Source organism: Pyrgilauda ruficollis, unplaced genomic scaffold, assembly GCF_017590135.1.
Source record: "Pyrgilauda ruficollis isolate IOZ18807 unplaced genomic scaffold, ASM1759013v1 scaffold7, whole genome shotgun sequence".
NCBI classification, from domain to species: domain Eukaryota; kingdom Metazoa; phylum Chordata; class Aves; order Passeriformes; family Passeridae; genus Pyrgilauda; species Pyrgilauda ruficollis.
This window is the reverse complement of record NW_024528821.1, coordinates 447,285-462,811: the sequence shown is the minus strand read 5'-3', so window position 1 is coordinate 462,811 and position 15,527 is coordinate 447,285. Positions and strand designations below refer to the sequence as shown.

Genomic DNA, 15,527 nt, shown 5'->3' with positions numbered 1-15,527 from the left:
GAGACGGGCACTGCACACACCTGGGCTAGCGGCAGGTGCCCCCGCCCATGGCGGGCTGGAAGGACGGGCAGTGCTCGGCTCCTCCCAGCGCACCGTGCCATAACCCCGGCCCCGCTCCGGGGGCGTTCCGAGCGCCCCTCACGGCTCCGCCATTTGCTGCCGCGGCCGCAGGGCGCACGCGCGCGCCGCCCGCTCAGGCGCGGTGGCTCGGGCGGGCCGTGCGCGTGCGCGGCGGGGCCGGGGGGGGAGCAGCGGAGCCGCCCCGGGCGGAGCGGGCGCGGGGGGCCCATGGGGCCGGTGCGGCCGTGAGCGCTCGGCTCGGCTCGGCTTGACTCGGCTCGGCTCGGCGCGGCGCGGGCAGCCCCGCGGAGCCATGGACGGACACGCGGCTCCGGGCGCGGGCGGCGAGGAGCCGCTGAGCTCCGGCAGGATGAACGCGAAGCGCGGCGGGCGCGCCGCGGAAGAGGAGAGCCGGAACAAGCCCAAGCTGGTGAGCGCCCCGGGAGGCGGGCGGGGAACGGCCCCGGCTCGAGCGGGCGGCAGCCGGAGGAGGGGGCGCGGATGCTCCGCTTCCAGCGGGGAACGAGGGGCGTGGGAGCCTTCCCGGGGATTAGAGGCGCCGCGTTCCGTGGGGGTTCGGGGGCTCCCGGAGGGGCAGCGCCCGGAGGGGCCGGGCCGCGGAGCCGCTGCTCGGAGCCGCGGGGGCTGAGTTCCCACGCTCGGGAGGGGACAGCGACAGGAACAGCGCCGGGGACAGCGACAGCGCCGCTCCGCAACCTCTGCCCCGCGCGGCGGCCGGGGCCGGGCGCGGCTGGCTCCGGCTGAAGCATCCAGAACGCTGAAGCATCCAGATCGCGATGCCAGCCACGTGCTTGCCAATGGAACCTCTCGCTTAATGGGGAAACAATTTAAGAAACTGGGTGGTGGCTGATGGGTTTTTGAACGTAAATCCTGTGTAGGACTGCAGTTTGCTTATAATGGCCGTGCTCTTTGGATTTTTTTACTGACCTGATAAGTCGAAATACAGGTGGAGTTCAAGGCAGCATTGCTGGGTTGTGTCGCAGTTCATGAATGCTGCAGTAGCAAAAGCCGCTGATGTGACAGTGTTTACCTTTAATTGTTTACATGTGTCAGTTGCACGTGTTGAATCTACCCTATGTAGCTCGGTTCTGGGTTGTATTTCCAAGAGCAACAGTGTAGCACTTGTAACTCACTGAGTCTTCTCCTTAGAGTGCTAAAGTTACAAACTTTATTTAACCTGTTGCTAGGGCTTTCCCCAACGCTGGTGTAACTCAGTCAGTACTGAAGTTCTCCCACCATGTGTTCCCTTCAGTGTGTATAGAGCTTTTAGATAATCAGCCTGACAACTGCACTTTGGGTTCTTGTTGTTCATTTGGGGTTTTTATCTTGTTTTGTTTGTTTTTTGGTTTTTTTTTTGTTGTTGTTGTTGAAGTTAACGTAGGGGGAAGTTGGTAAATATATAACATTGAGGCATAGAAAAGTTACTGAAAGTTACAATTGTTTCAGAGGTTGACAGTCAGAAACTTGAATAACTTGAACTGCACTTGTATTAAAACTGACAAAGTGTATCTTGGCAAAAGATACAAAATGTGGTGTCTTGTTTTGTTTCATGGTGTTATTGGAAACAAACTCGTGTTTCCTTGCATACGATAAACTTTGTATAAACAGCACCTTTGGGTGTGTTTATACTACCCCTACTATTTCCTGCTGAAGTACCTAAGAGGGCTGCTTGGAGATTCCTGCAGGGAACTGATTCAAAAATCATTCAGGGAAGTGCTTCTGTTGGAAGCTGTGAACATCAATTTGAATTTTGCTCTAGCAGAACAGAACTCTGTTCTGATAGAAACACATAATTTGAAAAATCAAAGTGAAATGAGCTCAAAATTGGACTGAACAGGATGACTATTTCCATTGCATGGTCTATTCACTTATTTTAGAATCACTAGAATAAACTTCCATTGTTCCATTGAGTGGAAAAACAGAACATTATGTTAATATTTGCCTTCATTCACAGCAGTATGCTTTTGTTTCTTGTGGGGGTGGATGATTGCAGTCCAGCAGCACCCTGGATCAGAGCAGGGATATGTTGCTCAAATCAGAGCCTTCTGAAAGATAGTTTTGCCCTGGGGTAAGTGACTGGCCTTTGATGGTATAATTGAGTGAGTGGGTTGAATAGGAAAGCAGATTTTTTTCACTCTGGACATGATGTGCACAAACGGTGTATAAACCTGACACGAACAGAGATTACAGAGATTTACTTTGAGGGAGAAAAAGGGCTGGGATTCAGGTATGCTTTAAGTTGTGTTGGGGTGACTGGACAGCCAAATTTACCAATTACTGCCATGGGTTTGTAAGGGAAGAGCAAGCCTGTAATCAGGGAAAGGCTTCATCCATTATACAGGAGAGTAATCCTAGGAAATTTTGCTGGCTTTAATTGGAATGAGGAGTTGGTTGTGCTGGGGTAGCAATGTCCCCAGGCACTGGGAGAGCACTCTTACTTGCACCTCATCCCTGTTCTTTTCCTTGTGTAGGTAAATAAAGATGTGTTTGGGCCTTGTGGCAGAGAAGCCACGCTGTTTGTGCTGTGCTGAGTTGTCACTGAGCTCATACACCAAGTTCCTCACAGCTGGGTGTGGAGATTTTCTTGGTTCATCTTTGCAACTTACAATTCATCGAGTTTCAGTGGAGTTGCAGAGATGAATCAACCTGCGCTCCCTGTCATGTGTTGGGTGTAATTCAAGGAGCTCATGTGCTGACAGGAGTGTGCCTCCTCCCAGAACTTATTTCACACATCCAGGGGAGTGCTGAGCAAGGGCTTGCTGGGAGAGGGTGCGCAGCTACTCACAGAGGAGAAAGTATTTTTGGTGCCTGGCACAGGAGCTGAAATGAGGCACATCCTTGGGAAGAAGTCCAGAGGAATGATTTTTTTTTTATGATAAAAATGGCTCCAGGTGACAGAGGGCTAGGAACTGAAATCGTTATCCTGAGGGAAGGGAAACTAGAATAGAAAGGTGGAAGGTTTTTATTTCCTTGTTCTCTTCATCTGAAAGTAAAAGGTGTGCAGTGCTGCCTGGCCTGCAGAAGTGGAGTGCTTTGTTTGGTGGGGTTTTAAGGGCTGCAGCCTCATCAGTGGCATTTTCCTGATGGACAGGAAGCAGGACTGGGCTGTTGAGGGAGAATCTGTGCTGGGAAGGAAAACAATGCTTTAAAGTATTTCTCTGTAAGATAATTGCCTATATACACACACAGGTAATTAAAGGTGAGCGGTATCACAACTACTAATTCATTTATTTTCTGCTTTAGGTAGCTGGGAGAGGTGTTCAGGTTTCATGCAATTTGTTGAATGTGACTGAGCTGCACAATGAGAATTTAGTTCCAGTTTTTGCAGTAGTAGTGTGCAAACTGGAGTATTTTACTGAAGTTTGATATCGGTGTTAAGAGCACCTGGACTCAGCTGCTGCTGAGGGAGCTCTGGGTTGGTGTTTTGGGGGTGTTTTTTTCTCTTTTTTCTGGTTTAAGTACTAGAGGTTGGAATAAGTGCCTGGTATTTTTGTCGTCATTTTTGTTTACAGTGAAACGGGCAGAAAAAAAATCTAGATTGTTTTGGCAAACAATCATCTGATCTCACGTCAGCCCTGAGAATAGGCTGGCAGGAGGTGGCAGAGAGCAGTTCCATGGGTTTGGCAACATGCTAATTTGCTTGTTTTAAAGCATGCCTGTTCTGCTAGGGCAAACAGACTAAATTAAGGTTGTCAGGGAGATTGCTGGGATTCCTCTGTTGGTTAATGCTTAACTCAGATGTTCTTTGCTCTCCTCCACACTTCAGTCACATGGGAAATAGATAATTCTGTCAGGGACCTAGGAAATGGGAAGTGCTTGAGAGTGTCCGCTCTGGTTTGACAGAGCTGGGGTAGCTTACCAAGGGCCTGGCAAGTTGAGCATCTTTTTGGGTGAGAAGGTGAAGTCAGACTTTTGATGGAAGTTCATGGCAGAAGAAGGGAGGACAGATCTTAAAAAGGAGCTGGAGACTAAAAGGGGAAGATGATTTGAAGGATGATGAAGTATTTGTTGGTCAGAGACACTGAAATCACTGTTGTTGGAGGTTTTCAAGTTCTGAACCTGGGTAGAGTCTTTAGCATGCTGGTGTGAATTTGGTGGGTGACCCTGCTTTTTGGGCTGCCCTGAGAAAAGAATGAGATCCTTTCAAACATCTGTGGTTCTGTGAGTCAGCGCTTGAAAAGAGGTGCTGCAACAGGATTTGGGGTGCTCTGGGAGAGGTGGAGCACTGCCTACCTAGAAATGAACATGGCCAGTGGTTTTTGGTGGTGTTTTTAATTCCAGGCAACATCTCGTGTCACTTTAGGATTAGCAGAAGCACGTGGTGACCAGGACATGCTAACACTCACTGCTTCACCCCCAGGTTCCCTCCAGGACTGTGTGGGAGCTGTGCAGTGCAGGATTTTCCACTTCCTACAGACCACACCGCTGAAAGGGGCTGCCTTCGGAGTGTGATGTGGCCTTTCAAAGCAGATTAGGAGAAAGATGTTGTGTAACTTGCAAAACAAATTGTTAGGGGAAAAGAGTACTCTTTTAATTGGAGAGCAAGTGGATTTGGTGATTCACCCAGGGAGCATCTCATGTTTTGTTTTAAAAGCAGAAATTGTTTGTGCTTAACACTGAAGTCTTTTAAACCTCGTGAGCTTTCAGAAAAGCTAAGAACTCAACATGCTGACTAATGTGCCACAACCTGGCATCAAACAGTGGGATAAAAGTTTTTATGAAGTCATTTTAAACCTGAAGTAAGCTGAGTGTGCTTGGGAGAGGTTTCCCAGCTGTGCTGCACCACCCAGATCAGTGCAGGAGTGGAGTGATTGAAATTGTGCCTATCAATCCTTGTCAGACCGACTGTGCTGCAGGACCCACCAAAGAAAAAAAAAAAGGCAGTGTTCTTCTTGCATGACTCCTTTAGATATCTGTGCGCTGCATATGTGACCTATGAGTCAGGCTGAGCAGAGATTTTTGGCAATCAAATCAAATATCTTACCTTTGAAATCATAGTGTCTCTGAGTGGAATCTGGGTATGCCTGCAGAGAGTTCTTGTTTCAGGTGTATGCTTGAGGAGGAAACACACCAAAATTCTTGTGTTCTAAAAGAGTCTTGGTGTTACTAGTTCAAAGTGAGGATATTCCAACAAGTGAAGCTGTCCTGGGGTGACTTTATGATGCTCTGTTTAACCCAGAAATAAGTTTTGCACCATTAAGACTGGTTCTGAGAGCCAAGGCGGGGGGGAAGAAGGACACAGTTTTTCTCCCAAATTTGCCCTAAACCAGGACAGAAGTTATCAAGGGCGCAAGCATTCTGAAGAGTAAAACTAATGTCTTCTGGAACTTCTGTTGCTTGGAGTATCGTGATCAGGCACTGCTGCTGACATGGAGGGTAGGGCAGGATGGTGCTGATGTTTAGGTAAATGCTGGAGCTTTTCATGGGAATTGCTGTTGACACCGTGTAAGTGAGGTGATAGAGACAGTGATAAGCCTATCTGTGGTAGTTAAACTTCCTGAAGAGACAAAGCTGTAGAGCACTTCTGTACACTACAGGAAGCTTTGCAAACAGCAAATTCCACCCAGACCGAGTGAAAGGCAGCTGTGAGGACTGGCAGTGTGCACAGCAGATGGAAGTGGTGCTTTCTGAGACTGCAGGAAGCGTGGTGCTGTGCTCAAGTGTTCAAGGATGAACTTTGGTGTCCCAGAATTGGGGTTGCTGGTGACCCAGCAGAAGGAAAAGATCTGCCTCTCCCCGTGGAGTGGGCTACGAGATGACTTCATATTTTCTGCATCATTTGCAGTTCTCTAGAGTAAACAATAAAGCAGTAATGGCTAATAACACCCCTCTGATTCTTTTCATCCTTGTCCAAATTCAGAGTACAACAAGCAATGTCAGTTGCTGCTGGAGCAACTGTCAATTTCAGTTTGTTCTTCATCAGTTTGCTTGTTCAACCTTGAAGCACAAGAAGTTAGGAAATTACTCAAATGAATGGTTTTAGCAGTTGCCGGCTTTTATATCATTATTCCTTACATAAAAAAAATATGCAGTAACTTTGTTTAGGAGGAAATAAGGGTTTTTTCTTAAAATCAGCTATGGTGGTAGAGCAGATCATTTTGAGAGATTGAAACAATTGGAAAACCTTCTTCAGTATTTGTGTAGCAATTGATAAAGTTCCAGGTAGACAAAGGTAACTTGTCTTAAACTATTGGTTTTGTATCAAACTGATCTTCATATGTTGAGAGTGAAGTGGTTTTTGCTGCAGCATTAGAGGAGTGGGCACCCCAAGGATTCCCACCTGCACCTGTAGCTTCCTAGCAGGTAGATAGGTGGCATGTTGAGTGACAGAAGTAGCACTAACACAGCCTGCAAGGCAAATATGTTATACCTGGTAACAATAATAAGTAGTTATAATAAATATAATAATAAATAATAAATTGTGTGGGAGAAAGGGCTGCCTTTAGGGAGCTCCAACACTCTCCCTGCTCCCCTTGCTGCTCTGCTGACATCAGTTTTGTGTGGCAGTGGGACAGACATGAAATGAACTTGGCAGAACCACTCCTGTGCTATTGGCTCTCCTTTGATTATTTGCTAGAGCCAATGAGACTGGAGTTGTGGCACGTTAGAACTCCTCCTGTTGGATGAATTTGTCTAAAGTTCATCCACCAGTTCCGTGGAATTGTGTCTGCTTTTCAGCCCTCCTCTCCTGATAGCTGTTTGGTTGGGCATGGTGTGATAGCAGCACGGATCTGAGAAGGACCTGCTGTGGCAGTGAAATGACATTGTGATGTACGTAAATCATGGACTCTTCTGATTTCTAGAAATGGAGAAATACCTTGAAAATTCAATTCTGGAACACATGGGAATTGTGTGGTTTGCAGCTCCTGAAGGTTTTTGGTTCACCTGGGTGTGGTAATATTTGGCCTGAAGGTGTAGTGCATAGTGTAATGTCACCACACCTTCTGTGTTGTGTAAGGCAGAAATGTTCCGAGGAGTTTCTAATGGATACAGGCTCCTCCCATGTAAACAGGAAAGCCTCGGCAGAGTGAGAGAAGGGCAGTGTCCAGGTGGTGCTTGTGGCAGGCAGCTTTCTTCTAAGGCTCCCTTCCTTGGACTGATCCTCAGAAAAAATCACTGCAGACAAGAGGGTATTGGAGAAAATGATGAATATGGTGAATGTCTGATGTGTCTGCTGCCTACAAGAGTTCTTTGCATAGTGCTACTAGAAATATTTTCCATTTGTAACAGTTTAAACTTATTTCAAAGGCAGAAAATATTAGTGTAAAAGTGACTGATTAAAAACAATGTCATTGGGAAAAGTACTGCCTTGTATTCCTTAGTGATTTTTGTGTGTGTAAATATATATATTAACACACTTACTGCTGCCCTACTTATTGTAGAAGTATGAACTTTTCTTTTTATAACAAGACCCCATTAACATATTTAGTTTGTCCCTTTGAGTCAGAATCAATACAGAAGAACTTGCTTGAGGGTTGTGAAACTTTGAGTGTTGCTACCTCCCAGTTTAGAATAAGTTTCTAAATAAAATAAAAAATCAAAATATTTGGGGAATAGCACTGTAGAATCCCAGCCCCTGGTGCTGCAGGACTGTTGCTCTTCAGCCAGGAGCAGCAGCTATAATTTTAGTTCCAAAGGCCAGGAGAATTGCAGGATTGGTGGGTGCAGGTTTGAGGGACACAGGCCTGGTTCTTTGTTCAGGGATTAGCTGGTCAAACATTAATAACTTTGTCCTGGCTGGAGTCACATGAACGAACTGTTCCATACGACGTGTGCAGGCATGAAGGTGAGAGAAAATAACCTGAGACCTTCAGTGTCCCTGTGGGCACCTTTTTGTCACAATTAGTTGGTTATGTGTTCACACAGGCTCTGTACAAATTCAGTTTGGGCTCAGGGATGCTGGAACAAGACAAAATAAGTACTTGGTCAGGAGAAATGTTAGTTCTGCAGTTCATTACTCCTTAATATGGTAAGAGCTAATGATGGTTGTTATAATGATCTTTAAGGATGCCTGTGGTTTAGTGGTTTTTAATGAGTGTAGCTTTGTCAGGAACAAATACAAAGCCAACATGAGATTCATTAGATTCTAGCCCCTAATAACAGAATACAAGCTGTTAATTCTTGTGCAGAATAAAGTTTTCTGCTTTCCTGTCTGCACTTTCTGTTCTTAATGTTCTTTCTCTCACTGTGAATTATTTTTGTCTATTAAATTTGAGTAACTTCTGAAGTACTTTGGTTTCATAATGCTGCTGGATGTTTGCATTTGTAATTGTGTGAGTACATGAGTAGATGAGAACTTGACAGTTATTCAGAGTTGAAGTGGTTGTGTGTCCCAGTTGTATTAGAACAGGGAAGAATTTCCATAAAGAAGGAAGAAGACAACAGCACATCAGGTTGAGAATATGCACTGGTGCCATGTAAGTTTGAATTTTTGTGCCAGCCACATTGAGTGGGTGAATGAGAGCACAAAGCCTTGAACTCAAGGGGTGAGCGCACCTTAGATGGCCAAGTTGCACAGCTGACACAGGAGCTGAGCTCTCTGCCATCCTTCAGGCTTTCCCTGCCCCTCCTGGGGAGCTGCACAGTAACTTTGTTATCAGATTTGTACACACTGAAGGAAATTGTACTGTGACAAATTCACAGCAGTGATTTTTGTTTTCATCCTCCAGTTTATCGTAGCTTGGTGGAGATGTTCCCAAACTAAAAAGGTGGAGAGTGCAGCAGAAGGGTTTGGTGAAGTTTCTGGCTGAAAACCAGAAAGGAAATTTGCATTTTTATATGCATTCATATCTGAACTTCAGACAAAGTTTGGGTGGATAGGAAAGGCTTCCTAAATCCATTAACGTTAGTTTATAGAGTTCTGTGATTCAGACTAATTCCTGAATGCCTTCTAAGATAAGCACTAATCCCATCAGTTAACATTTGATATTTCAAAATAATTGTTTTGTGAAAAACCTTTATAAAGTTCATATGAGTGTTCTGGGATAACCAAAGCACATTGAACACTTTAATATTAAGAAAAACAACTTTTTTTTTCTTCCTCATCTCCTTTAGCAGAAAATACGATTCTCCATAATCTGTGACAGGTTTCTCTAATTGTCCTGAATTCCAGTTTCTTCTTAATTGGGACCCTCACCTGTACTGAAGGCAAGTGATACCATGGGATTCCTCATTATTAAGTACAATGTAATTCCTCTCTGTCCACATGGTGCTTCATTTCCTACTTCCCCAAAGAACAAATAATCTTCAAGGATGCTGTTATAAACAGGAAAGAATAGGGAAGAGAACAGGAAGGCCTCGAGTGTGACACAGCAGCTGTACATTGTCCAACACAATATTCTTTGCCTGTTGAGGTACATTATGGTCCATGCTGGGGAAATTGTTTAACCTTGAATTTCAGTTCTGTGTGGAAAAGCCAGAGTTCCCTGCTGTGACAGCAGCACTACTCATTTTTCCAAGTTTTAGTATTACATAATTTATTATGAAGAGAGGAAAAAAGTGGCTTTACCATCAACTATTGTAAAGCAGGGATCAAATACTGCTCTGATTTGCTCTTTACTAGTAGGTCTGTCTTGGAAGACAGACAACATTATTCTAAGAAGCTGTTGACATGATCCCTGTGACCATGTTCCAAGTCTACTGAGTACAGACAAAGCGAATGTTCTTCACAAGGAATTCCAGCTCCTTTGGCTCACTGCCCCCCTTCTGCTGCCAGTTTGTTTGTGGGTTGGATTTTCTTACTACTTACAAAACAACCCAAACAAAGCAGATACACATGTTCTCACTTTCTCAGAGTCTATCAAAGGCAATCTATCCCATTTTCAAGGAGCTGCCCAGTATTCAGTGAAGCTCCTGCAGCTTGCTGTGGGTGTTCTGCTTTATTTTTAAGTGTATCAATCCTCTCCCAACAGATGCATTATGCCAGTTTAACTTCTCAAATGGTTTCGTAGGAAAATCCAAATGGAGTCTGACACTTATTTCAGTGTTTACTGTACCCGCAAGAGCAAGGGATGTTCTATACAACCACCAGCATGCAGTGAAAAATCTTACCAAATCTATCTATGCATAGAACAGCAAGAGAAATTTACAGAAGCTGAGCCTCTCCCTGTGCAGGGCTATTGGGCTAACTTTGCATGCACTGTCATAGAGGAAGTAAGTAAGCTGAAATTAAAAAAAAAGGTGTGTAAGTATTAGAGTGAAGAAATTTCTCAAAGCAGTTTCTGCTTCAATTTTTAAGATAATTTCGAACCAGCTCTGTCAAGTCAAGTTGCTCCTCTTGAGAGAAAATACTTAGGTTACAACAAAAGATTAATTTCAGGTTCAAGGTGTGTGATTGTGGTTAAAAGGGTAAAAACTGGGACTGCAGTTCAGTCAGAGCAAAGGTGACTCTTGTCACGATGAAAAGGCGTCTCTTGAGGAGGTGATGTATAAAAGGATTCCTGCTCTCACTCCTCTTCACTGACCCACCTCAGAGCTGTGGAGCAGCTCCCACTCAGCCCCCCAGTGTGTCTGAGTGAAAAGCTCAGCACCTGCACCCAGGAGGGCCAGGAGCAGGGGCCAAAGGGGAGAATTCAGTGCACATCAAGTGTTGCTATCAGAAAAACTGCTGTGTGCTGCCCCTGGGATGGAAGTGAAGAGCTCCATCCCACCGCTTGTACCTGAGCATAAAATTGAGATAAAGTCTGCACTTACTATGTCAGGAATTGTTTTGACATAGTTTTTCCAGTTTAACTGTTCCAGAATATTTCAAAAGCAATTCACAATAATATTATACCAAAAAAGCAAAAGCCAAGTTCCCTAAAAACTCAAAGCTCAAGTGAACCACATTTTTGAAAGGCAGCAGAGATCCAGTGCTGAGTGTGGTTCTGCTAGGCACACTTTGCAGGAAATCAGCTTGGCTCTTTCCAAAGTCTAATTTGCAAAAGTTCTAACAGCAAACTGTTGATAGTTTGAAGTGAGGAATTGAGAAGCTGTGGAGCATTCTGAGGAGAGACGGTTTTTGTGTTGTGAACATCATGCTGTCTCTAATGAAAAGCATGCTGCACCTCCACAATGCCCTTTCTCCAGATGCTCAGAGCAGTCCTGTCCTGCAGGATGCCCAGGTGCCCAGCAGGAGCCAGCTCCTGGCTGTAGCCAGGGCTGCAGGGATGTGAACCCTGCTGCTCCTGGCTGCTGGACTGGCAGCTTGTCTGAGACAGCTGCTGTGGAGGCTCGATGGGAAGTGTTTGGATTTCAGCTGTGCCTCTGGAAAATGCCAGGACTTCCTTAATTTGCCTCTGCACTGGCAGATGTTCCTACAGTTGTCCCACCTGATCTGAGTGCCCTGCTGCCACCCTTGCCCTGTGTCTCACACTCAGCAATTTTGTTGGCTTAGACTGATGTGGAACTGCAGCTTTTGGGAAAAAGCTCATCGCTTTCTTCTGTTTTTTTAAAGTTTACTTATCAATGAGCACCAAGAAAACATTGTCTGAAACAAACTCTTCAAAACAGTGATGGCACTTTGAGCTTCAAATTATATACATATATATATATAAAAAAGTTAGTTCAGGTGTCTTCCTCAACTCCTTTTGCATCTTCAGTTACAAAGCTGATGAAATTGACTGTTTGTTTACAGTGATTTTGTTTTCTCAATTTCTGAATTAATTTGCTTTTGTACAAAACTTCAGTCCCTGGCATTTGTGAGGGCAGTGTCTGATATGATCCCCATGCCTCTGGCATGTGTTCCTCCCCTTCTGTTCCGGAGCAGTGCTGAGGCATCCCCCAGCAGGTGATTAAGGATTGGTGCCCTCTGCTGTTAATGATGTACCAGCCTGGCTGACCCTCGGGCTTTATTTAGCACGAGGAATCATCAGACTTATTTCTGGAGCATTGCTCATTTATGGATGGTCATTCTCCTGGGGAAAAAGTGGAGAAATTGGGCAAAGCTGGCAGCTTCCCTCTGGGAGCTGGTGCCATCCTGCCCTGACTCAGGGATGCCAGCAGTTCTCCATCTGCATTTTGGCAGCCTGTACTTCCCTCCATGCTCAGGTTCTAGGTTGAGCCTGAATTTAAAACACTGAATAATGCACATTCAAGGAGATTGTGAAGCAAGCAGCTGCAAGGCAAACAAGATTTTTTCCATATGGTGTCACATAGCCCAAATGTAAATGTACAACAATAGTAACAAAACCATTGGTATTGCTCAATTCAAGTGTTTTGGAGAAAGCAGATGGATTACAACAGTCATTTCAAGGTTTTTCTGAAAGCATGGGGAATGCTCCTCGAAGTGTGAAAAATATTATGCTAAAGCAAACATTAGTAATAAAATTAGTAAAAAAAAAAATAATTACAAAATGTCAGGTGTACTTCATCATGGGTAAAGATCTTGAAAGGCCTAAGTGAGTGTGTAGTCCTGGTTTCTGCACATCAGCTTTTATAGCTTGGGTATCTTTTCACCATTTCTTAGGTGCCTTTTTAGATTTAATTGCAAAACTGAATATGTTAACAGATGGTTAAATTGTCTAATGGGAACATTATTCATTCTCTGAACTGAAGAACAGAGGTTGTGGGAGTGAGTTCTATTTTGTGACTAAGACCTAGATTCAAGATGCAGACAACTTTTTGTACTTCAAATATCAACCAGTTTGGGGTTTGTACCTTTAAACTCCCTGGGTTCAAGTGCTCATATGGGAAGTTATTCCTTTCCTGCTTGTATGCAAATTATAAAACTTGTCCTTGAGTGGAGCTTTACCGTGGCTTTTGCAGATGTTGAAGTCAAGGTAAATTTTAGAAAACAGCAATATCAACACAGTAAAGAAAGAAAAAACCAAGAAAACAACAAAACAAACCATGAAAGCTGAGAGAAGGTCAAGTTTCTGGTTGCTACCCCTAGAAAATGAGCTTTGCTGGGAGCAGTGGGAGCTGCTCCCTGGGCTTGCAGCCTGGGTGCAGAAATGGGTGTTCCAGCACACCACAGCTTGCCTGGGCAATGGAGTGACAATTGCTGTTTAGAAGTTTAGTTAGTTTAGTTTAGTTTAGTTTAGAAGTTACCCAGCTGATCACTGTTCATTCTGCGTGTGGTGAGCTGGGAGTTACTGCTGATTGATTTTTGTGGTGAGAGTGAGACTCCTGAGTGTAACAATTAAGAACATGGGAAAGTAATGCTTAAATGTAATCAATCCATGTAAATGCACCTCAGTGTACAACTCGTGGCCAGCTTAAGTGATTTGGAAGGTTTTATTAAAACACAAGTTAGAAAGTTATAAAAAAGTAGGCTTGCTGTGAGTTTTGTATTAAAAGTTGATGCAATCAGTTCAAGTAATTGGATTCTGTGAATGTGGCATTGTTGCTGCTGTAGCCTGCATTGTTTGCATGAGGAAGCAGTGATTTTTGCATCAGGAAATGTGTGATCCACAAATATCTTTCTACTGTTTTCATGTGCAAGGTATCAATTACTCTGAATATTAACTTGGCTGAACCTATTGAGATAAAGGAATTGTCTGGTGCAGGTGCATTAGTATATGCTATTATTCCTGTGTGATTTACTGTCGTGATCTGTCTGTGCTTATTAAAGTAGCCAAATACACAGAGTAAACTAAGACTGGGAAGAGTGAATAGAAAATGATATTAACTGTTGATGGACTGGGAAGGCTGTGTTTGAAAGGGAGAAGTTTTATCACTTAAATCTTCTAAGCACAGAACTAAGTCCATCAGTAGGAAATAGTTCTCTGGTATAGATGCTGAAGAAATTCTGTGCTTTGTGTTGACATTATAACTAGGAGAGAGATTATCTACAGCTGTCTTAAATTGTATATGTATTTATAGATATAAAAGTTAATTTGATATCCCTTATCTGCAAATGTTTCCTCAGGGATTTTTGTGAAGCCTTTTCCCTTGGGCTGCTCCTGCAAACAGGGACTCTGCCTTTAACAAGCTAGGAAGGTACAGATTTTTCTGTCTTGTGTTGCTCTGGCTGTCTCTTAGATGGCAGAAAGAATAATGCTAGAGGACTACAGAATCTACAATATCTTAAGTTTCCTTCTGGGGAGGTAAACCACTTTTGGGTTATGTTCTGAAATCAGCCTGGAAGTGCGATTTCTTTGTTAGTACAAGAGATTGTCAAAATTGTGTGAGGATCTGTGGGTACAGAACTGCCTTGACTTTGCCTCCAGCTACTTGCAGTGTCTCTCCTACCTGTTAAATGTGCTGCTTATCTCGAGTGGCTGCTGGCAGCAGTGGGGCTTGTGCACCAGAAGGATATCTGGGAAGAGTGCTTGCAGGGTCTGAAAAAATGCAGTGTGCTATCTTGTTTTAGTATTCTGTACTTTGCCCAGAGGAGTTTGAGTGACAAATGCAATATAAGTGTAGAGATGGGGTAGATGATCCTGTTCCAGCTTCTGGCAGAGATTGACAGTACTTAAATGAGAAGGGGAAAAAATGTTCTCATGCAAGTAGCTCCTAAAATGTATATGGAGTTTCAGAACTTCTTGCCTGGCTGTCTCTTTATTAAAAACAGGGTTAGGCTTTACTTTGTCTTTTCCCAGCAGTCTCAATCAAAAGGTTACCAGAGTGGTAAATGACATCTTAGTTTTGCTTTCAAGGTGATAAATTCCATACTAAGTCCAGGTGAGGAGAATACAGGAGAGGTGTAAGGAGGAGGGTTGAGATGTGGCAGTTTGGAAGATGAAAGGTTGGTGTCAACAGCTGGATGTGCAGATGTCTGTACTGGGCTAGGCTTAGGTGGAGCTGGTTCAGAACAGCCCATCTGGTGCTGTGTCCTGGATTTGTGACCAAAACAGCACTGGCAGAAAGAGCCCCAGTGCTTCAACTTTTGCTGAGCAGCCCTTCCCAGTCTCCAGGATTTCTGCTTCTTGTGAGCTCCCTCCAGGAGCAGGGTGGGTGGTCTGGAGGTGGGGACACAGCTGGGACAGCTCATCCGCAGTGACCAAAGACATTCCAAAACGCATCACATCATGCTGGGCAGTAAAGGCAGGGCTGCAGGGTGGGGAGGAGCAGTTTTTCCAAATCATCAGGCACTCAGAAGCTGGGTAGGCATTGGCCTGCTTGTGCCAAATGATGGCTTTTTTATTTGTTTCTTTATTTTCTTCTCATCACTTACTACATTGTCTTTATATCTCAACCATCAAGTTTTTCTTGCTTTTGTACTTCTGATTGGCCACATGATCCTGCTGGGAGGGAATGAGCAAGGGGCTGTGTGGGGACTGACCTGTGAGCTGGGGTCAGTCCTCTCCACTGTCCCACGGACTTCTGAATGCTTCTCAAATTCTGTCCCCCCATGAGTTCTAGACCTGAACTCCTATTCATGACTGCCTTGTGTCAACTGAGCAAAGTTCATCAACCAAATGCTTCCTTGATAATGTGGGTGTGCAATATGGGTGGCTTTTTTGGCCATGAATAAAAACGTAAGGCTGGTGATTGTTGGCAGCAGGATTTTCCTGCTTAGGAAG

The 15,527-nt window shown here is 44.4% G+C and overlaps 1 protein-coding gene across 1 annotated transcript in view; it reads left to right on the top strand.

Moving 5' to 3' along the window:
• Positions 1–236: 236 nt before the first annotated feature.
• The window catches only part of DIAPH2 (diaphanous related formin 2), a 168,715-nt gene continuing 153,424 nt past the window's right edge, over positions 237–15,527 (top strand). The window contains exon 1 of the mRNA XM_041485318.1: positions 237–490. Coding sequence (XP_041341252.1) covers positions 374–490 — 117 coding nt within the window. The 5' untranslated portion in view covers positions 237–373. The remainder of the gene's footprint in view (positions 491–15,527) is intronic.